General features: G+C 48.3%; 1 protein-coding gene across 3 annotated transcripts in view; it reads right to left on the reverse strand.

Moving 5' to 3' along the window:
- The window catches only part of COL5A1 (collagen type V alpha 1 chain), a 160,680-nt gene that overhangs the window by 114,618 nt on the left and 22,090 nt on the right, over window positions 1-23,972 (reverse strand). For all 3 annotated transcript variants that reach the window (XM_074608283.1, XM_074608282.1, XM_074608281.1), the window contains exons 2-4: window positions 7,644-7,811; window positions 957-1,170; window positions 161-323 (exon numbers count right to left, since the gene is read on the reverse strand). In XM_074608283.1, the coding sequence (XP_074464384.1) occupies window positions 161-323; window positions 957-1,170; window positions 7,644-7,811 (545 nt within the window). The remainder of the gene's footprint in view (window positions 1-160; window positions 324-956; window positions 1,171-7,643; window positions 7,812-23,972) is intronic.

Here is a 23,972-nt window from a genome sequence, read left to right on the forward strand (position 1 = left end):
AAACAAAACTTTAAAAAAAATTAAATTACATAAGACAGTGTTCTATTACGCAAAAAATCCAATGTAAGTTTTAAAAGTGAGCTGTAAATACCTCGTCAACCAGAACCCAACTCATCGTCTCTGTGGAGCATCTCCAGAGCTGTTCATTGTCATGACTTACCTCAAAGACTTCTTCATCCAATATCCTTGTTCCGAATACAATGATGCCATTGACGTCAATGATGGGATGGTCACTTCGGTCCAAGAACTTGGTTATCTTCTTTTTACAGTCCAAAATCAAGGTGACATTTTTCTTCTGCACGCTGATAGCTACTCTGTGCCACCTAGAAGAACACAGTCCACAAACGTGTTAAACAGAGCCTTGGGCTTTCAAGAACAAGCTAACGATTGCAAAACAATGAAGCTTCCATCAACTGATGCTCTGCAAACCTTCATGCCAGCCATCATCTGCAAACACAGGAAAATCATCCTTGGGCAGACCCTAAAGATGTCATTTGGAACAGAAAGGCTGTTTTAACAGACGATACCATTCACTTCTCATCCCTCCAAGACGGGCAGGAGAGCGCCAGTTCTGGCTTCAACAAGAGGCAGGTGAAAAAGCCACACTGATAACTCCTTGGCTATCCCCCTTTCCCACCCTCCTTACGCCCTGCGGAAGACCCAGTGAGGATTTTGCAAGACAAACTGATTTCTTAAGGCCCTTTGTAGCACGAGTCAACAGTGTTCCTATCCCCACAAGTGTCAGAATTTGCACTGACTGCTATGTGTTGCGCACTTTTTATATATACAGTATTCATTCACCAAAGGGCAAAGCTCAAGAACGGGACACTTGGCAGTAGTCAAAGGTGTGTATATACATTTATATATACATGCCTCCTATTTTACACAACGTTCAACATGCTGGTATTGATATAAACAATACTGGTTTTTTCCTTTGTGCACAAAATTTCACTTACTTGCCATCTGCTAGGTTAATGCCTCTAAAGAGAGGATAGTCTTCTGGGCCTGGCTTTCCTGTATGGTCTTCATACAGGAATACAGGAGATCTACCCATCTCCACACCAATTTGCTGGATCCCTTGCTCATTGTAAATTGAGATCAAGAAGGACTGACCTCCTTTCTTCGCTTTTACAGTGGTTAGAATGGAGAAGTCCTCTGGGAATGGGGAAGCTGGAGTGGAAAAGCAAAGAGGTTAGTCAGATTCCCTTGAAAATTAATCCCTACAGAAACAGTCCTGTTGTCTAATGACCCACAGGGAGACCACCGGTTTACCCCTCCAGATGCGGGCACACCAACCCTAAAAATTTATATCGGGCAGCATCTTAGTGGCCAGGTGAAGATCTGGCTTTGCCCCAAAGCCTGTTGTGATACGGGCTTGGGATGGGCTGCAACCCAAGGGAGGCTGCACCAGCAAAGCCAGCGCGGAGCAGCGTCCCCCAAGGGCCACCTGCTGTAATGGCACATTAAGAACCGCAAGCACAGGATTAAGCGTCTCTGAGGGTCATTCGTTTACGATCAGAAAGCCTTTTTCCAGCCCTTATTGCAATCTGTCACAGAGCCAAAAGCCACCCCACATTTGAACTTGCAAGCAAAGGATGGCGAGGGGTCTGCTGTTTGGGGATGAGACCGTAGTGCCGGGGATACAGAGATTAAAAAAAAAAAAAAAAGCTGTTGGTTTTAATCTGTATTATTTGCACCTAACCCCTGCCTAGAGCTTTTTAGGAGACAAGGTAAACACCTTCTCTTTCATATATCATGAAGTTCCCAAATTAACTTAAGGCATTAGAGGGACGGAAGAAATCAAGCATCCCATGCCAGTTAGGACACACACAATATTGAAGGGTTTAGTTTAAGGGAGCAGGAAAGTTGCATCAGGGTTTGGCTCTTCCGGACAAGACAGATTGCACCAACCCTGAAAGCCAAAGCCACAGACACAAAAAAATCCGAGAACAGAAATAAAACTGGCAATCAGTAGGAGATGCTAATTTGTCTGCATCTTAAAAAGCATCTAACAAGTTTCCTAGCTTTTCCTCCGCTCGGGAAAACAACCCTGTCTGATCTCAGGTGATTCCTGACTCTATTTTTGCAGGGTTTGGAGGATTAAAGCCATTAGCCTATGGAGCAGGTACGGCCAGCCCAGAGGCACCGCTCTGCCCAGGCGAAGGGTCAGTGCCCTGCAGTACCAGACGAATGAATTTCAAGTTTCAGGTCAACGTGGGCATCAAATCACACCCTGTGAAAGACACAGCTCCTCCGTTTGGGTTTTCTCCGCCATTCAGACTGGAAAGATGAGCGCAAACTGGAAAGCCTGGATGCACATCCCAAACAGGACGTCTTTAAAGCACCAGAAGCGTTAATAAAGCAGCTTTCTTGATCAAATTGTTATTTTATTGGAGGTGGGACCTACTGAAGCAGCGGGTGCCTGCAGGGCACAACCTCCTCAGACGCTGCGTTTCAGCAGCGTGAGACTTGCGGGGCATCTCTCCTTTAAGGTCCAGGCTTTCAAACACAAGGATCGCGGCGTACCGCTGGCTATCTGCTTGGGAAATCTTAAACCCCGCTGGGGCAGGGCAAAGTGGGGCAGCCCCACCACGGGCACTGCCGTGTGTGTGCCGGCACCATCTACGTGTGTGGCAGCCGGCGGCACGCAGGGAAGGCAACAGCACAATGCATCGGTTTTAAACTGCAGAGCCGTAGCCACATAAAACCACAACAAAAATTTGTCAAGCTCAGTGCCCACAAGCTTCAAACAGATCGCCTTCATCCCTTTAGGCTTTTCTTAGACGGTATCCCAGGGCTGCATAAGGGATTTTGACCCAGGGAGGGGACCGGGAACATGGGAGCGGGGAATTCTTCCGACCACAGCAAAGCTAGCAAGTTCAAACGCAGAGAGGCCATGAGCTCATCCTCTCCTCCTCTGCCTGGGAGTTGCTTTAACTTTTATTAAAAAAACCAGTGTTTAAAATGCACGGAGCTGCCTAGGACGGGGCTCCACGCCGGGCAGCGGAGGAGGCAGCGGCGCGGGGGGGCTGGGCTGCGTCAGAAACCCGCGCTGCCCCAACCGGCGTGTGCAAAGAGAGGACACCGAGGGGGACATCCGAGGATACCTACAGAGACACATTGTGTTCGCACCACGTTAACACCCCTCACCTTCGTTAAATAGCATTTGGAAAGAAGCATAAAGCAGTATTCTGAACAGAGGACTGACAGTCAGTAATTAAATGCCCTGATTATAGCCTGGTTTCCCCCTAGGACACAGCCCCAGATATTTGGCAGAGGCCGGCATTCGATTATTGTGCCTCCCATAGGATGCGCTCAGCTTTATCTCCCTCCTGCTGTACACAAACCCTCCTGTAGCACTGAATCAAGACCATACGCCTTCCTGGTTCCAATTACAGGCTACAGTTTTGGGCCTTTTATGTAAAATAGTTCATGTCCAAAATTTCATTATGAATCCACAATACAGTACCTTTCAACTTGGACAAGCTGCCAACTCATTAAAAAGCTGCTTTTAATTTTTTTTTCATTATTATTAAAATGTCTCCATGGTGATGCAAGTTTCTCAACCCAAATAACCATAATGGATGAATTACAGCTGACATTACTCTGTTACTGCTCTGCTGTCCTGGCAAAATAACAATGCCTTCACTGTCGTAGCTAGAAATGACCCAGGCTATTGAATGATGTATGAAAACGCATCCACACAGACTGCAATACTAATAAATACATCGTAATAAATATATGAAGCACGTAGAAATTGACCCAAATCTGCTTAAAGGCAATGGAGACATCCCCCCAACAACAGGTTTGGGATGAAGCCCCTTGTATTCGGATTCACTTCTTCAGATGAGCCCGGGATGAGGTGCTGCACGTCCATCTCCGCGCTTAACGGCACCCCACAGACGCTGAATTCGGTTCAGCATCGCGCTGTCACCCATGACCATGTCCTTTCAAATTTCCTACGTTCATCCTCCTGCAAGGCAGCAACGGGTTAAGATAGGACCAGAGGAAACGGCCTCAAGTTGCGCCAGGGGAGGTTTAGATGGATATTAGGAAAAATTTTTATGCTGAAAGGGCGATTAAGCATTGGAAGAGGCTGCCCAGGGACGGGGTTGAGGCACCATCCCTGGAGGGATTTAAAGCCAGGCAGACGTAGTGCTGAGGGATACGGGTTAGTGCTGGTTTTGGTCAGAGTTAGGTTGATGGTTGGACTCGATGATCTGAAAAGTCCCTTCCAACCCGGGCAATTCTATGGTTCTGTGACTCCAATTCTGCAGATGGAGCCATGGAAAGAGCTGAGGAGGTCCAGGGTGGGCACAGGTCCTTCCACTCCACGGAACTCCCTGCACTCCAATGCCATTAGCTTCCCTTGAGCGGGTTGCCATCTGTGGTGTGCCCCAATGTGCAAACCAGTGGAGTCAAGCTGAGTTTCTTCTGAGTACCACAACCAGGGATTAAAGGCTCTTGTGCCATCTCATGGTCTTCAAGATAAGGGATAGCTGGGACCTCTTCCTAACCCACATCCCGCAGGTGTATCCAAACACGGCCTAAAATAAAGAGCCCTGCTGCTGCTCTGAGAAGGAGAGGAAAGCTCTAGCTGCTGAATAGCAAGAGGTCAGCAAAAACAATGAGCTGATCCAGTTCCTGACACAAGCACAAAGCAGATCTGTTGTGTGAGGTGGTGTCATTTCCAGAGCCACTTCTCAAAGGAAAACAGCTCTTCAACAGTGTCACCAACTTCTGGCTTTTTTCTTCATCTGAGAAGACTCTCAATTTTCCTATGGCTTTTTTTCCTCAGAGATGACTGTTCAAGCTATAATAGAGATTTTTGAGCTCTTAAATATATATGCAGACACCCACAAGCAGCGCAGAGAATACAGAGTTTGCTAGAAGAATGCAAATGACATTTTGCTGGCTGCCACTGAAAACTTCGCCTTTCTTGCCGCTGCTGGAAAAGCACGGTTTTTGCTGGGAAGCAGAACTTATTTAGGGAGCAAGGACAAAGAGCATCTCAGCAGATTTTCTCACTCTTGTGGGCTTGAAAAAACAGACAAGCTTTTATATATATAGCTATCTTGCTTTGCTGGCTGTGGAAGCAGAATGCAAAGCCCATAAAATTACCATCTTAGAAAAGCACCGACTTCTAATTAGCACAAAATATTATGTGCGGTGTACATTTGCCTAGGGTGCTCTATAGCAGAGAGGGAAAGTCACGCTATAACCCACCCGCCTGTTAACGTGAAATCACTAAAACCACATTTCCCCTGGTACATTGCACTGCAATTACTTTGTTATCTTTATCTCCTCGCTCATTCATTTGGTGGTGCGAGCTGAAGTCACATCTAGTTATGGAGATTTATGGAGAAAACATCTGTTGATCTGATGGAAAACACTAGGTGTTCTTCACTTTGCTCTTCCTTTCCTATTTCCTTAGCAAGCAGCAGAGCAGACTCAATGACTTTGGAAGTCTCCAGAGAGGGACAAAGCTGCTTCCAAGCACCCCACGGTTGTCCAGATGACTGAAAAGTTGCTTGAAGACACCAAGGAAACATCATCCAGATCTTCTCACCCAAGGAAGACAGCAGATGCAAACCAAGAACTCGAACAGGACATACAAGTAGTAATGGGGGACAAAACCACCAAAATCTCCTACAATGCTGAGTTCTCTCTCGTGATGACGATTCAGTTATGCATGCTGTCCTGTTGCGTTAACTTTTATCATAAGTGGTCCTAATCCAGATTCTTTGCTATGTTAATTAGCCAGAATACTCCATCCTTGGTTTTATATCTCAAGGTCACCACTGTTTGCTGTTTTCCATAGCACAAAGGTGATCAGGCAAGAGTTCACAGTGGCTACAGCAACTACTGGAAAGCTCTCAAATCCGCTACAGTTGTATATTCCGAACTGGAACAGTTTCCATCAAGTGCTTGGGTCAAAAACTGTGAGTCATTTCAGATACATGGGAAGAGAGTACACAAAAGCAGTTAAGCACACTCTGCTTGAGCTGATCTTGCCTTGGAACAGATGGATGGACTCGGGGGCCACTGCAGGGCTCTTGCAGCCTGTCCCTGGGATGAGTATTCCCCATATCCACAGGCACAGCCCTCTGGGATATGAAGGCACAACCTGGCAGAGGGGTGCAGTTGGGCACATGATGGTATTATCTATAGTCAGAAAGGACTGTCCTGCCCTGGGCAGCAATAAGGAGAAATACAGGGTCTGTTCTGCACTTCTGCAGATGTTAAAAGAGGACTTTGGCGAAACTGAGCAGCTCCTTCGCTAAGGGTTGGCCACATGATGGAGGGCTACCAGCCCCCAGCCCAGGCACAGCTGCTCTCGTCTTCATGTCAGGCTCAGTTCATACGCCAGACACAGGGTACGCTCCCGCTCACCACGGATTAAATATAAGTCACCTGCTTATTGTCACAGCAGGATAATAACGAAGCCTGAAAATAACCTTAGTGACAACACATGCAATGAAGGAAATACAGGACTGGAGGATGCAAGAACATCGGCGGTCTGGCCTCGGAGTCCTCATTTAGGCCACTGACAGGCTGGGTCTGATAGATACAGCACGTTAATTAAAAAGCATTGGTAGTGGCATGCCACATTACCTCTGATTCAGCTAATGCATTTTGTATCATTAATTCCCTCACAAACACCAAAGGAGAATGTCTGTGTCTGTCTGCTTTGCTTAAGTCGTCTCCTGCTTCAAGGACAAGTTACACGCAGCGTCTTTCTGCCTCATTGCTAAACCTTCCTCAGCAAAGGCCCTTTTCTCACCAAAGCTAGAAAATCCTACCATGCCTCCTCCCGCCATCCCTGCACTCCCCCACATAAACCAGGGATACAGCAGTGCTCCCGTCTGGCTTTGGAAGGAAGACTTCTGATGGTGACCACGTGTTCAAGACTGAAGATCTCAGGCAGTCGCTAGTTTGGGTCCATAACGTGTCCAAGTCTTTTTACAAGCGTATTTTAGTCTACAGTAGTGATTCTCCTTGGCCTCAAAAATTAAAAAACTGCAGTGCATCCTCAGTGACAAACAAAACGGTCAGTAGCCCACATGGTCAGTAGCCCACATGCTCTTCAAGGGCTGTGTGAACTCTTGCATCCTAGCGGCTTTCTCTAACAAACCTCCAATTTCTTCAAACAACTTTTCTTGGGACATCTGTTCTTGTGGGGCAGTCTATTATTTTTATATGGTGATTATTTGTGTTATGAGAGACACCACAGCCACAGAATAAGACCCTACTGTGCTTGGCACTCCACAAACGCAGAACAAAACACGGTCTGCGTTCCTTTGCATCTTCCAAGTCTCTCTCCCCAGCTGGATGTCACTCTGTGATAATGAGACAGCAGAAACTTTCTACTATAGGAGGGAACAGATGTAGGCACTGGCCACATCTTCTGCAGTGAAACCCGCCGCCATGTGCAAACGCAGTGATAAAAGAACAACTTACTGCAATGCTATTTGAGGGCTGAAAGTTTGCGGCCCCCTGAAACAGCACGATCGCTCCTTGCCAACCAAGGGAGCACGCAAGCACACTTGGAAAATTAATTACGCAGTGCCCTGTATGTGCCTGCAGAATCTGAGGAAAGGATCAGATGTTTCCCTATGCCAAATAAAAAGCTGCGGACTCACCAGGATACAGCTGCTTTGTCGGTGCACTAAGTTGAGCATCTTTTGTTACTCTATAAGCAACATCTGCTTCTTTCGAAGATCTTCTGCTTGTGCAAAACCCTGTTGTTTTTGTTATACCATCAGGTAAATTATGAAAATCTAATACCTTCAAGAGGTCTGCAGGTTCAGCTGTAAAAAGAAAAGGAGAAAACAAGAATTAGCAGGCAATAAGACTGGCACTTGCTCAGATCCAAGTCATTATTAGCCTGCCTCCCACAAATCATTCATCACAATTTTAAAAGCAGATGAAATATGTTTTCAATACGTCTGCAAATACAATGTTAATACCAGCTTCAAAGCTAGGACGGCGTACTGCTGGTCAGAGACACTAATTCAATGCAGAGAGGAACGGCTGATCAGCTGTCTGCGCCAGGGCAGAAGGCAGAATATACTACCTTATTAGCTACAGTAGTTATATTTTCTGGATGTCTTCACCCAATCTCGATCATTCAAGCACATCCTGAAGATTAAGCATTAGACAGGAAATTCACGATCTGAGAGAAAGGCTTTAAATCAAGAAGTTGCCACCACGCTGATGCAAATATTTCCATTCTTTTTTTTTTTAAATTGGTTGATCCAAAACATTGTTTTGAAGCAAATACCTGAGCAAGCCTCCCCAAAGGGTTACACACACACACCCCATGCAAAACAACCACATGTAAATTCTCATGAGCTGGGATAACAGGTAAACCCACGGCCATGCCTTGGGCTATAGACAAGTTATGGCAGAGCAGCATCCCAGCACGGTGCTTTGGTGCTCAAGGGTTGCTCCTGCTGGGAGGGTTTGTGCACAACCTCTAACCCTGCCCGGGGTGAAGGCAGGGGCCACAGGGCAGGGAGGCAGCAGCCAAGTGCCCCCCCTGTAACTCAGCCCAAGCCCAGGCAAATCCCATCAAATAATTCGCCCTCTCTGCCAGGTATTTCCCCCATGACACACCAGTGTTTCTGCACAACCACCAGTGCATACCACTAACGCAGCTGGACAGCCAACAAAACACTTATGCTTCACAGAAGAGGAAAAATCTACACGGGCATTTTGACTAATGACATGAAGCAAAAGGTTCCTTTCCTCAAGAGCCCTCCTCAAGCACATCCCATTAAGATCATATCCTGACTGGGGCTCTCACTGCTGCAGACATTAAACTAGTTAATGAAAAGAGCTTGTCTGACACCCAGTGCTCCCCACGCCAGCAAAGTCTGGGCTGCTTCACCTCCAGATGTTCAGGTCTCTAGAACGTCAATTAAGTAATGCAAGTGATACATCTTATTAACTTCCTCATCTGGTCTTGCTCACGTCAGGAGTGATGGTGTCTCCAGAAGTGGAATAACCAGATCCGACTTTAAAAGCTTAAAAGAAATTATTTTGAATTTTGACTTGATACTTGGAGCAAAGTGCTGTCAAAAAGATGAACCACCCAACTCAGCAAACCCCTAGCAGTGCCCAAAGCAAATGTCTGCACGACAGCTTCACTTAGCCTTGCCTGGACAATATATCACAGCTGTATCCTCTTGCCACTGGATCCATTATTTTCCCCAAAGAGTAATATTATTCAGACCCTCAAGGACAGCCACACATTAGATAGTCTGATGTTTGCAATGATACCCAAGACAAGCCCCTGGGCTGGCTGCCCCAGCTTCCATCAGGATCTCAGTGCATCTCACCACGCTGCATGGCCAAGGGTGCAAAGCTTATTACCAGCTCCCAGAATGACCACAAAGAGCCCAGCTGCATTCAGGAAGGTACACGGCATCACTGCTACTGCAAAACCAGGACAGATCTGGTCCAAAGGGCAGGAAAATAATACAGGAAAAATAATCTTGCAAGGGAAAAAAAAAATTAAAATTGGCCTCACGTTTGGATCAAGCGTATTACTAGAAAGACCAGAAAGGAAAGAGAGGGAGAGGATCTGCAAGGGATGTGCCATATTGGAGTGGGGCCAGAGGAGGCCCCGGAGATGCTGGGAGGGCTGGAGCCCCTCTGCTGTGGGGACAGGCTGGGAGAGCTGGGGGGGCTCAGCCTGGAGAAGAGAAGGCTCCGGGGAGACCTTCCAGCCCCTTCCAGTCCCTAAAGGGGCTCCAGGAAAGCTGGGGAGGGACTCTGGGTCAGGGAGGGGAGCCACAGACAAGCGGCAATGTCCTTAAACTAAAAGAGGGGAGATTTAGACTAGATATAAGGAAGAAATTTTTCATGCTGAGACTGGTGAAACACCGGCCCAGGTTGCCCAAAGAGGTGGTAGATGTCCCATTCATGGAAACGTTCAGGGTCAGGCTGGATGGGGCTCTGAGCAACCCGGTCTAGTTGAAGATGTTTTGCTCATGGCAGGGGGGTTGGACTAGGTGGTCTTTAAAGGCCCCTTCCAACCCAAACCATTCTATATGCAACGCATCATCCCTGGGGAAGGGCTGCAGCGTGTATGTCAGCACTGAACACAATAAACACCCCAGCAATGGAAAAAAATAGCATGAACAGATCTTTTACAATATAAAACGTTTTGGTTACCAAGAAGATCAGCCTAATATTTGCATGGAAAATGCATGTGCATTGTTAGGCAGTTTTTAAAAGTTTCCACAATCCTGACAAGTTGGGCCCTCAATGAGAGATTACAAACATATGGCAAATCCAAAGCAGCACTGCAGATAATAAACCAGCTGAGAGAGCCTGGCCCAAGCTGCGTACAGCTGTAATGTTTCCCCATCTCTCTCACTCTTGTTAGGCAGTATATGGATGACACACACTTGTCTAAGCTGTCCTTGCCGCTTGGATCTTCCCACTGCCTTTAACTATGTTTTATTTCACACAAATATCTGCACACATACAGCCCAAGCTGTGTTTAAGCAAATAAAATTACAATAAAACTCCGGCTCTGCTTCCAGTTACCTCCCCCTGTGCTCCCAGAGATTCGAATCATCCAGTTCCTAAGCTGCCTCCAACATTTATTTAGGGAGGAGAGGGGAAAAAGGCAAAGCAAGGGGGAGGGGATGCGAATTCCAGACTCCTGACATCAGCTCGGTCCCCAGCGCCGGCTGCGGGGGGATTTGAGCCTCGCTCACTGCGCTGCACATCAGCCGTCCCACCGAGAGCGGCCACAGAAACGTGGGCAGAAGGGTCTATCGTCCGAAAGGCCAGCTGCTGTCATGACAAAAAACCACTGTGTGGACATCGTCTCCTACGGCAAGGGAGCCCCAGCACAGCCTAGAGCCAGTCGTGGTCACCTCGTAGGAAAGAAGTGCACGGTACCGGACAGGTTACATGCTGCTCGTTGTCATGATCTTACAGCTAAAATTGTGCAGCATATTGAGAGGAAGGAAGTGTGACATGAAAACAGACAAATTTGACAGCTCTACGCATTAACAGAATGACGCCACTTGCAAGCCATAGGGCAACTGCTTGCCAAAAGCTCCTGCAGTGGTTACAGCAAGGCGATGGGCGTTCGACGGAGCTGGACCTGCTCCAGGAGCAGCCGGCCACGAGCAGGTACCAGACTCGGCACTCCGAACCCTGCTAGAAGCCCTCCGAGCAACACCCCCCATCATCAGAGCCCTGTGCAACACTTATAGACCTTATCGTGGCCTTCCAGTCCCTGAAGGGGCTCCAGGAAAGCTGGGGAGGGGCTGTTTGCAAGGGCATGTGGCAATAGGACGAGGGGCGATGGTTTAAACTAGAGCAGGGCAGGTTTAGATTAGACATGAGGAAGAAGTTCTTCACACTGAGGGTGGTGAGACACTGGCCCAGGTTGCCCAGAGAGGGGGTGGAGGCCCCGTCCCTGGGGACATTCAGGACCAGGCTGGATGAGGCTCTGAGCGACCTGATCTAGTTACAGATGTCCCTGCTGACCGCAGGGGGTTGGACTAGGTGGCCTTTAGAGGTCCCTTCCAACCCAACACATTCTACGATTCTGTGACTTCTCATTTGAAAAGGATGATTCAAGCATCCGCCTGCCTCCCCACGCTGCTGTGAGCCTCCAAACACAACAGGCCGTTCATCTTCATTAGGAAGGAAGATCCTCTATACCCCCGTAACTGTGATGGATTAGGTCAAAACAAGATATTAAAAGTCGAATAACACTCTGGGGGTTGCACAAACAAACCACAAACCACGCAGGTAACCGGCAGGAGAGGAAATACCCTCCGTTCCCAGATGTGCAGGAGGGTCTCGCCTCTGCTTGCTCCTGGAAATCAGAAGGGAGCGGAGGAGCCAGCTGAAGCCCTCCAGACCACTCACGCTGCACTTCACCACTGAGAGCATGGGGCTGAGTAGGACTTAAGCAGCATGAAAGTCTCCAGCTCTTCCCAGAAAGATGAGCTTCGCACAGGAGCAGCTCTTATTCCTGCCTGGTTAATCGGTTTATTTATTTCCCTTTGATTTTCCAGCCAAATCTAAACCCCAAAATCTCCTGTTAGGAGCTATGACAGCATCGTGCACAGGAGGACAGAGACTGGACTGACCAAAACCAGGCTCTACAGGGTATTTCTTACAAGCTTGCACTGGGCTTGGCCTTCATCCGAGAACTGAATTAGCTGTTGCTTTATGAAAGCTTTTTTTTTTTTTTTTTTAAACTTGCTATTTTATGAATAACATTACTATGCAGCATTACACACAGGATCATTCTTTCGCTTGAGATGCACAGGGCTCCCCGAAGAGACTGGCAGCCCGGTCCCTGCTGGAGGAGGGTGGCAGCATACCCGGTACACAAAGAGGCAACCCCCAAACAGCCCAAATTAGACCAAAATCAGACCAGAGGGTGCCCCCAAAGCCTCCACCCAGCAGCACCTAAAGCCCTTGAACAAGACCAAAAAGGAGCATTACTCGCCCATTTTAACAGAGCGGAGACGAATGACTCCCTGATAAACCAAGTGGCAAAAGGAGGAATTAAATCCCTAATTCCTCCGTGTCTGACCAAGGCTTTAACTACAAGACCAATCCTTTGTGTTAATCTGCTTCCTAATGATTTAATTACCTGTTAAAACCTGGGTTAGAGGCAGTTAGTATTAAGTTTTATAACTCTACCCCCCACTCGGCAGTGGCCAAGAGCCACGTTCTCTTCCTTAGCCATGGCTATCAAAGCAGACCAGGCGGCATCACCGGAACAAGCTCCCTGGCTTCGGGCTGGGGACAGGCTGCGGCCAAACCAGGGCCAGCGTGGCCATGCCCTGCCACCTGCCAGACCGCCTGCTCGGGCTCCGCTCTGGGATACGGGAGCAGAAAAAGCCCCAAGGAACTCAAAAGGAAACCAGAGCATCGTTAACATCCAAAAGGTGAATATTAGAACCTGTTGAACACCCCTGACCGCAGGGAAACCCCATCCCCAACACGACCGGGTTGTTCATCCTCACCTTTCCTTTCCCTCACTCTTCTTTAAATTAAATTTTAAGAGGGAAAGAAGTCTTAAGCCCTGCTGATCCTTCAGGACATGTGCAATAATAAACAAGGATGTTTTTTTAAATACCGTTCCACTTGCTCGTCACACAGTGACAATGGGGACAACCAGCCCTTACTTAGCGACTGCAGCGAAGGTCAGTTAAAGACCTTTCCACGCACCAACTACCTACCAGCCATAGGTGAAACAGTTTGGTTTCTCCAAGCTTGATATCAAGCCCAGACCCTCCTAACTTTACCTTCCCTGCCCAAAGCATTTGGTTGTGTTTTCGCCAGGGGAAGTTAACGCTGCCCTCAACATTTCTGCCCTCGCTTCGCCCCTGCGAGGGCTAACGGGTGTCCCCAGCTGTTCCCCAGCTTTATGTTCTTAAAAACAGGAAAGATCAGCAGGAAAATAAGACATTATTTCCCCCTCAAAAAACAAACAAACAAACCAACCAACCGACACAATCGAAGAACCTAATGGAAATGGTGCTATTGAAATTCAGTGCAAGAGGGACCTGCAGCTTCTGCAGACCACGCTGAAAATCCCACCATATGCAGCATTGGGCAGCAGTCGTTAATCTAAGCCATATTTATGCCTGCAATAATCATTTTTAACACCTGAAGCAAAGCTCCCGAACGAGCCCCAAAGCACTTTAGCGAGCGTCAAAATACATAAGTCACTTATATGTTACTTGTGGGTATCCGTGTTTCCAGTGTCTGAAAAATTACCAAATTACAAATAACAAACCTTGAAACAATTCTCTCCCCCGTCACTTTTCAAGGCCTTTAATTAAATCCTTATCCCCAAGGAAATCTGCAATATTTAAACTTGTCACCGGGTTGAAGGCTGTAGGTACTGTAGCCTCGCAGTGCTGGTGACAGACGTCCTCCGTGGCCTCCCTGCTTCACGCGGTGGCATTCGGGGGTGGCTGCTCCCCCCGGCCGCCCCGCGCAGCCCAGCAGGGTGAACTGGGCAGCGCCAACACCCACTGGTCCAAAGGCAGAGCCAGGCATTCAAGAAGAGTACAGTCTGGATCCCAGTAAGTTATCCAGTTTAAATATATTTATTTTCCCAACTATAGACAGACGGTTTTATAAATCTGTTACTAAAGTCCAATTATGCACAAAAAAAATTAATAAATCTCTGCTGAAATTTTATAAATCTCTTGCCTCCCAGTTTTTCAGTGCGATCTTCAAGCTTTTCCAGCTGTCATTTGGGAAGATCGGTGGGGTTTTTTTTTCGTTTGATTGGTTCTTTTTTGGGGTTTTTTTTAAGTGAAGGAATTGCCTGACTCCAGGAGCAGAGGCTTCCACAAAAAGAAAACCCCACTAGCTATCACAAGACTCTTCATACGCATCCCCACAACGCTGCTTTATCTCGACTGCAAACTTAGTGCAACGTTTAGCACCAGGATAAGGAGGACTCGGAGTCAATCCAGACTCTCCAAGCCACCCACCAGCCCATGGTGTCAGGTGTCCCAGAGCTGGGTACGTGGCATGGGACTGGAAGGAGCAGAATTACTATTTTTTATAGTAGGGAAAGCACATCTGGAAAACCTACCCCAATTCTTAATGGTTCTGTTGCATTCACCTGGTTGCTAGTGAGAGGCTCTGGTTTGACACCCCCCGAGATCAAAGCCAACCCTTGGAGAACATCTGCAGTAATGAGAGCAGCAGACGAGCTCCCACGCTACGGTCAGCCTGGTCCTTCCTTTGATGCTCTGGAAAGACCACGTATCCACCAGGTCAACAAGAAAACTACTTCCCCAATCAGAGCAATGTCTTCATGATGAGAGCTGGACCTGCCGTGTACTCCAAGAGAGTCAGCACCTAGAGTTAGCACCTAGATCCACCTCTTCCTCTGCAGCCCTCTAGGCATCTTCCAGTGGAGCTGCAGAAGATGCTGTGTATTTGCTGTATTGCTGAAAACAGATTTGCGTTCCCAATTACCTTTCGCTCCTCTTACTGAAATGGTCAGGAGGACCCCAAAGATCTCAATGGACCAGAAGCTGAAAAGGTTTCAGCAGAGCAGTTTAATCAACCAAAATCACACCCCCCCACTAGCACTGCCCAGGGCAACGTGCTGCCCACCAGTCGAGAACGCAGCTGCACGGCCGCACTGCAGCTGTGTTATAGCTGGGCCCAACACCGGGCTTAAAAGGTCAAAGCCTTCCCCTTTCACTAATTACCACTGCCATCGTTAAGGTACATCTGTGTCTTACTCTGTGTTACCTGACAACATCGAGCATGTCTTCAGCATCTTCACTGAACGTGTTCCTAGAATTCAGAGTCACACAAATCCCTTTCTCCAACTTTTTGCCTTACAATACCCTTCACAGTGGAAAAAAAAATCCCCATCAGCATCCCAAGACACGCGTTTATTGTGCAGAGCTGACCTGTCGCTGTATTAACGCAATAATTGAGGCATTTGGGTCTCTGGAGAAGGGTCACCATCCTGTAACAGTGGAGAACCAATTCTTCTATATTCGGTTTCATAACAGCTAAAGGGCATCCAAAGACCTTCAGGACTTCATGACACAGCACTTAGTCATACTAGAGTTTATGTGCAATTATTGCCAAAGATTCGAGGTCATAAGGTGAAGAATGAATAAGCATTTCTGTTCCCAGCTCATTCCAGGTGCCCTCTGCAGCTTTGTCATCATTTAATACATAACCCACCAGTCTGGGTATTTGTAGCCAAGCGTCACATCCCCAGTGAAACAGGTTTACTGGGAAGTAAAGCCTCTTTATATGAATAAACCACATAAAACAAACTCGTCATCTTATCCCACAGCAAGTAATGACAGCAAATGAGGTGAATGAGGATTATTTCAAGAGTAGCAACTCCTTGGAAGTCCCACAGTCTCCTTCTCGAGTCCCGCAGAAAGGTGGAAAGAACAGTTTTAACAGAAAAAGCAAAGCGATACACTGCAATTAACCTGCCCGCAACTAATTAACGGGCTTAAATTGCCCCGTTTCTCTCGCACGCAGCCTGCTGACGGCACCCGGGCTGGGGGGAGCTGGCTCCTGCGCCCGGCCGGGCTGTCCCACCCGCACGGCCCCGGCCGAGGCAGGCAGTGCCGGGGAACTCGGCAGATATAAGGCGGATCTAAACCTCCCAGCTTTCACAGAACAAGGTCCACTTGTGCCACCAGAGAACCCACTCCTTCACACCCCCATCTCTCATCTTTGTCATCTTCAAGCCAGACAACCACCAGTGTCTGTGTTGCGAGGAGGTTACAAGACATGCAATTTTGTGAGGCACTTCCAGGTACTCAGCTAACAAACATGAAGTTATTACCGTGTTTTCCCCAATTAATAACATCGATGTATCCTGCACAAACAACATTAAGCAGAGCACCACTCTGTCTCAATGCCTTCTCAAACGGGAAAGGAGGATCCTGCGGAGCTGCCCGAATGCACGCCAAAACCCATTCCCAGGAAGAGATGGAGGAGAGGCTATTGCCTATTTTTAATGGAACGGATGATTTCCAACAGAAGCCCCAAAAGCCTCCGAGCTGTGAGGGCTCAGACCTCGGAGCACTCCCGCAGGGACCCAGCAGCAGCACCTGAGCCGGGGAAACCAGGCAAGGTCTGGCTGCTTTACTGCCCAGCGTGAAAACCAGCAAGGGAAAACCACATCAAACGCACAGACCCTTCTCCCTTCCACCTTCACCAGCTTTTACTTCCTTAAATTCTTTTCCAGTGTAGTTTTTTTTTAGCGCTAAACACCAAGGACCAAACTCCGACCAGCAGCAAGGGGGAAGGATGCTCGTTCACTGGGCTTGGGGTTTCTCACTCCCCAGAGGGTGACAACACGGATGTCTTGGATTATACTGGGAATTAAACACCGAGGGGCGAATTCTCCTGTGCTGAGATCCACAAGAGACAGCCAAACGCAGATGAGAACTGGAAGCTGTTTCACTTAGTGATGTATTTCTGCAGAGCCTGGAGGCTCCAGTCATACCCGTGGGATTTCAGCAATTTCTTCTCCTTATCTAAACACTTTTCACCACTGTTGGCCTCCAGCAGCAGCCCTTGGATAACTGACTAAAACAAGATGGCAGAGGTTAAGGCAAAATATAGACAAAAAAATAAGAATATAAAGCTCCAGTTGCCATTGCTCAGGCATCCTTTGGATGGACTTAAAACAGCCCCTTGAATTCTTCAGCATCCCAGCAGCCCAATGAAACAAAATGATGTATTTGGACAAAGAGGAAAGAGGCATTTTAAGGAGGATAATCGAGGAATCTGAACTGCAGGACTGAAGATATAAGTTTGTTCCCTAGGAAGGGGCATAATACAGCAAAAAACTGCCAGCTGTAAAAGGGGTCAGACACTCATCTGGCGCAGATCAGCTTCGTTCGAATAGCTGCAACAGAGCTGTGTCACTTCACATTGCTCTGCATAGCCGAATATTTCACCAGTGACTCATGTCATCCCCTTACGAGTTTTTTAAAGGCCCAAATAGTCCCAACTGTGAACAAAGGAAACCATTATGCAGAGTCAGATTCGAAAGATCGTATGCACAATCCCAAAAGGGAAAGAAAGAAACCCAGAACTGATACTGGAGCAGCTCTGCAAGACTACATTAAATTCAAAGAATCAAATAATCTTTGTTCCTTTGAGCGTAAATCTTTTTTTTTTAAAAAATAATCAATCATTTGGGTTTCTAACAAAGCAGTGGTGTTAGCAGCTAACAGCAAGCAAAGAGCAGGCCTTTCCTCCACAGAATGTAATTAAACCACGCAAAAAAAATCCCTGCCGCAAATGCCATGTAAAACTTAAAGACACAACGCAGAGAAAACAGGCAAATGTCGAGGGCCTTGGGGGAAATCCCAGCCCCATTCAAGAGCAGCAAGTATCCCATTCATTTTGAAGAATTAAGGATTTGGGATTCTCCCCTGGGCAGGGGAAAGGAAAAACCCAGCAGTGTAGGGCCGGCTCCACGAGCACAGGGACCGCTCGGTGGAGAACAAAGGGTGCTAAAGGTCCGGGAGGAGGACAGGGATTTTCTTCTGGCATGGGAGCAGCTCCGTCCGGGGCGATTCCTGCCCCGCACCAGCGTGGGAGCCAGGGCACGTCTGTCTGCAGCCCAGAGAGCGGCCAAGTGACACAACCCTCACCGGGAAGCTGTGTGCCAAGAGCACATGGAGGAGGAGCGCCCAGAAGAGGGGCTTCTGCCCCTTTTGAGGAGCTGATGACTCCTGTTCCCACAAATCCTGGGGGCGAAGTACCGAACAAAGTCCAGAGCACAGGGCAAGGGCAGGTCTGAGGGTGCAAAGCCACCACACAGTGTCCCCTTCCTTTCTCTGCCCACAGGCAGCCGCCCCATCCCTGCAGGAACCAGTGGGATGTGCAGTGGGTTTCGCCCATCATTCCCAAGAAGGTGGTCCAGAGCACGACGACTTCTTCTCCCCCCTCTCCACTGACGCAACCCGTCGCGTCGGCTCACGAGAAAAGCACAAAGCCTTTTAGGGCAGAGCCCAAGCCAAGCCCTGCCGAACCCCCAGCCCACGCCAGCGCGACTGTTCAGCGTCCGAGGAGTTTTTACGCGCCCGTCCTGACAGCGGGGTCGAAAGAATTAGGTGAATCACCCTCTTCGCAGTCGCCCTCGTTGCCTCTGCTCGCGCACCCGGGCTGCGACGGAGATGCCGCACATACCACCCTGCCCACGGCCCCGCGCTGCTCTCAGCCCGGCCAGTCGGGACCCAGGAGGAGCTTTTCCAATCCCCCACCGGTTGGGATGAAGTATTTCTGGGTCACTGTGACATTTTGGGAAGTTTTCCAGCAGCAGTTTGATTACTAGCCGGAGTCTTGCCCTTTAAAGAAAAACTAAGGGTGAACGGAGTCTAGAAGTTTTAGAGTTATTAAAAGTGCAAACTCACACACTCAGCAGATCTGCAAAAGGAAGCGGTGACGGAGCACGACTCCGTCTTCTGAATGATTAACTGAGAGGTCTTAAAGAGAGCTCGGTTTTAGGACCAGTTTCTGAAAGTCAGCCATAAAGGGATGCAAGTTATGTGCAAAGGAACAGGCGCTCTCCTCTCCTTCCCCCCGCCTCAACTCTCCAGTTCCATTACTCAAAAACCCCACTGTCAAATCCTCGCAAGGCCCTTGGATTGTCTCAGGCCCGAGGGAGCACACGGAGATGTACGAGCAAGAGGTGGAAATCACATCCAAGGGATCTGCCATTCTTGCCGAGAAAACCTCGCCACAGCCTTTTGGAAAGCAGCTCTGCAGCTTTAGCATTGAGGTGGGGTGAAAACCACACCAAAAATGTAAGAATTGTCCCCTCTCTGCCTGTGGACCTCAAACTTTTCTGCAGGAGGTGATGAGGAACCAGCTAGTATCTCCACAGACATCTGACCGCATGGCCCAGCTTGGTGACAGGGAGGTCCTGAGGTCCCAGGGAACATCTCTTTTGCACCGAGCTGTCACAACACAAGGCAGGGACACAGCTCGAGCCCAGGACCACGTGTGCACAGAGTGCTTCAGGGACTGTGGACACATCAGCATCACTCGGGCACCTCCAAGCCACACTCCACGCTGACCATGTCGCACAGTCAAGGCAACCCAACCAAATGACATGTTTCGCTCAAGCTAATGACAGTTCAAGCAAAACTTTATTTACTCTTCTATAAGCAATCATTATTTTCTGGCTGAGGCTTACAGGACATGCATTGCCCTTCCCCGTGTCACCGTGCTGCCAGGGGACACCCCCAAGCCAGCTGCAGCCCCCGCGGCGGCTCCTCGCAGCTCACAAGCGAGTGCATTTGAAGGGGGAAAAGGGAAGTTCGACCTTTTGTCTTTGCTGTAAGGACTGCCATGTGTTTCCAGACAATTTGGCACTTGGACAGCATTTGCAATTTCAAAGTACTTTGTAATGATCAACCACTTAATGCTCTTTGCAAGATTTAATTAGGGCCTGATCTCGCAGCACATTAAAGTCAACGGAAGTTTAGCAACCAGTTTTAATGGGGTGCAGAATAGTTACTCCGGCAAGGAAGAAAGACGCTGGCATGCTCATTACCCAGACAGAGGGAAATAATCCATGAAGACCTGACATAACAGGCTCTTTGTCAGAGCAAGTGTGAGCATCCTCCCTCTGCCGCCGCAGCGCGCTGCCAGGGCCACCATCTGCTCCAGCCTGCTGCTCCGAGACGCCGCACCGCAGCACGGAGGGCACCTTCCTTCCTCCTCTCGGCATCCAAAGCTACTTGGCACCGAATCAAGAACAAGAAGGGCATCACCCTTGGATGAAACCAGGGAGACACGGATCAAGGCAGTGGCCTCCTCCGCGTGACATCTCTCTCAAAACCTCCCGAACAAAAACCTTCCAGAAAAAGAAACCAAATTCAAACTGCTGAACTGTGGTTTTCCAGCAAAAGCAATACTTCGCAAGCCTCTGGGTCATTTTATGTGGGTGACCATCTCGTTGCATCCCGAGGATGTCACTGAGCACTCCCAGACATGGGACAAGAACAGCATCAGGCTGGCTGCAGCCATCATATGCAGACGGACACACAGCCGTGCCCTACACCCAGGAAGCCCCAAGCCCATCTATACTGGATGCTTACAAGCACCCAGCAGCCCACACGCGTGTCAGGGCAGTTTGGGAACAGGAGCCATGGTCAAGGCTTTTTCCCCCTCCTCTTCCTCCCGCGCTAGTGGCTGGAAGCCCAGCCAAACGCAGCAGGACACATATGAGCAGCCTGCATCCGAACAGGATGCCCAATGCCACGTCACTTCTTGATGCTTCGGGGTTTGGAGAAAAAAAGAAGCCCACTGGGCCACTTTCTACACGGAAATCCGTGCCAAGGGAAATGGGACCACCCTCACAAGTGCACTGCGAAGGATTACGTTCCCCCTCAGCATCTTCCAGCAGCACTCAGGGAAAACAGGAGATGATGAAGTACCATCATTAGAACAGGCTGTCCAGCAACCACGGCTGGAGCTCCTGTGGTGCAAGGACACAAGGGACAAGAGGCACAGGGGGACAGGGAGCATCTTCTGTCAGCTAGACCAATACAGTCTGGAAAGAGCAGGCAAAACGGGCAAGCTTTGAGGGAGCATCAGCCATTCCGGAATAATACCCTCTCTGCAGCCTTCCTATAGCCGTGCCCAGCCCTTTAATTTCTGTTGTGGTGCTGCAAGTGGATTGCCCAACCATAAGCTTAATTAAACACATTAACACAAGCACCTGCATAATTACAATCATTTCCACCATGGTAAACATCGCAGCTCCAGCCAGGCTGGCAATCAGCATCGCATGGTTGGCGCATCACATCAGCCACTTAAAAGGGAACAAAACCCCGGCGGAGTTTACTGCGGGGCGCAACCCCCCGGCCGCACTGGTAGCCCAGCTGGGAGGCTTCCAGGATGCAGTCCTTTAGGAGCTAAAACGCTCATTTTCATGCACTGCGGGGTTTTTAGTTGCCCATAAACTTAATGGGACCGAGCATAAGTAATTTTTATTTTTAAATATTTCATTGGATGATGTTTAAAAAGGCCAACGCTGAATTATTTCCAGCGCTACTGTACGCTTGAACATTTTGACCCGGGGAAGGAGAAACGTAAAACCAATTCTTTCTTCTCAGACGTTTAAATCTATGAACTCTTAGCATTTACTTTATATCCGTATCTGATTTTCCTCAGAAAAAAAAAAAAAAAGTAGCCAGAAGGCAAATTTCAAATTAGTATCTGCTTGGCTTCATGAAAAGTGTTCCCCAGGCTTGTTTTCCAAAATTTTCTCAGGAGCATTAGTTCCTTTGTGAGTTTATATAGCCCCCGTCTGCACAGCACAGGTGCTGCTTTCAAGGCAGGGACGGCAGGAGGAAGACACAGCCCCGAATTAACCACACACAGCCATGAGTTTCATCAGTTCTCAGACACCACAAACCGACCCAAGAGCTGAGGTGCCCTCAAGGGAAGTCTGCGAGCAGGGAGAGAGAAATTCACCACTTCAGCTACTAGTTCCTAGTGATTTTCTCAGTTCTAAGCCATATTTATTCAGCAGATCTTATTCCCAATTAGGTGTTTAAACAGATTTCTTTGTTAACATCACTAGGGAATGAACATTATTTTACTTTAGGCCAACCGAGGTTTTTTCATGGACCAGCTAGAATAATATATAATCTGCTGGTGTCCAAACATGCAGAAGAGGCGGCTCATCCAAATACAACACTCCAGCTCCCATTCCTTTCTGCTTCCCAGTCCCATTATAAATAAAACCCAAGTACACGGTGTATTTCCATACTGCCCAAATTCAGAAATGGCACATGGTGAGGTTTTGCATTAAAAGCACAGGATTTTTGCATTAAAACCCCAGGCCCCTGGTCCGGGCAGCACCAAATGGTGGGAGGGGGTTTATCACCGTTAACTGAGCCCATCAAGTGGCATTAGGGTAACATTAAGAAACTCCTGCTCAGCCTTGACCGACCATTGTGATCTCTGACCCCCGGTCATTAGGGGAGAAAGCCAATCCATTAACCCCCCTCCATCCACTCAGAGCAGTATCTCCATTACCAATTGCTATCAGGAGCCAAATAGGAGCTAATTACCCACCGCCAGCCCCCTCCTCCCTGCTCGTCCTACCTGTGATGGGACACAAACGCTCCCAGAAGCGGCAAAGCACCACCAGAAACCACCTCCCACTACCATTCCAGGAGCTGATTTAAAGGAGATGATGGATTTTTGCTCATCATGTACCAACATTCCTCTAAGATCATGGGTTCCTCTGCTCGAACCCCACGGCTGCCACTATGGTGTTTTGTGGCAGCGACAAGAACTGATTTTAGAAAATTTGGTTCACAGCTGCATGGTCATTTCCCCCGCCCTCCTTCAGATATTTTAGATATTTCCTATTAAACTGGTTACCATGTGGTTTGTACATTGACTGTTCTTGGAAATATCTGCTGCAGTTAATAGCTGAGATGTCATTTCAGGTCTTCCGTGATACATGGAGGACAACTCAAACCCAAAGATAGCATCTAAATTGAAATATGCTACTATAAAAGCTAACAAGAAATATCCAAAATACCCACCCAAAAAGCTTTCCCAGGACTCAAACTAACACTGGCCCAGACAAATATTTACATAATTATTCACATGGGTTTGTTTTAAATAAAGAAGCTTTTATTATTATTATTACTTTGGCATCAACCCTCTAATTAGGGGCCAATGACAGTTTAAAAATCAGCGAGTTCTCCCAGCAGCACTGACAGGGAGATGTGGTACTTGAGCCATGGGCAGCACCAGGAACCTCACGGCCCTCCTGGGGAAATCGGGAAAGGGGACCATCAGGAAAAGGACTATCTCTGGGACGGAGGAGGGATGGCTCTGCCTCCGGCTGACTGCGTGCTGGGGAAAGGGAAAATCGATGGGCAACGGGTAAGAAGTCTCCTGGAAAAAATGCCCGCTCGTGCCTGGTTCCTTCCCAGCTCTAACACCAGCACCACGCTGTGACACCGGACTGGGCGCTTTTATACATCTCTGCTTTACATATTAGCTTTCTGGGACAAGCCTTTCCCCAAATGCACACAGACAACCCAGCAAAGCTGACCTCAATTCTGAAGTCCTGCTGTAGCATACAAACATAATGAAGAAATAACCCACTTAGCATGGAAAAGTAGAGATAAGCACATGCCAACGTACTTGTGGTGGTCTTTAGGAACAAATTGCGCACAACCCAGTTTTAAGGTGAGGTTTCAAATATACCGATGAAGTGGAAGATAAGAAAAACCACCCCCGGCTTGCGGTAAAAAACAACTGAGATCTGTTCCGAGTCACTTCTGTGCACGTTTCCAGCTCACGCCGCTGGAGATCCCTGGGGCTCCTTGTACACGCAGGCTTCCTATCATCAATCCCGCTATTAAAATTGCCTCTTCCCACTGCTGGAAAGGATCCAAACTGGTGACACCACCTCA

The sequence above is a fragment of the Larus michahellis genome, chromosome 15, assembly GCF_964199755.1.
Source record: "Larus michahellis chromosome 15, bLarMic1.1, whole genome shotgun sequence".
Classification (NCBI taxonomy): domain Eukaryota; kingdom Metazoa; phylum Chordata; class Aves; order Charadriiformes; family Laridae; genus Larus; species Larus michahellis.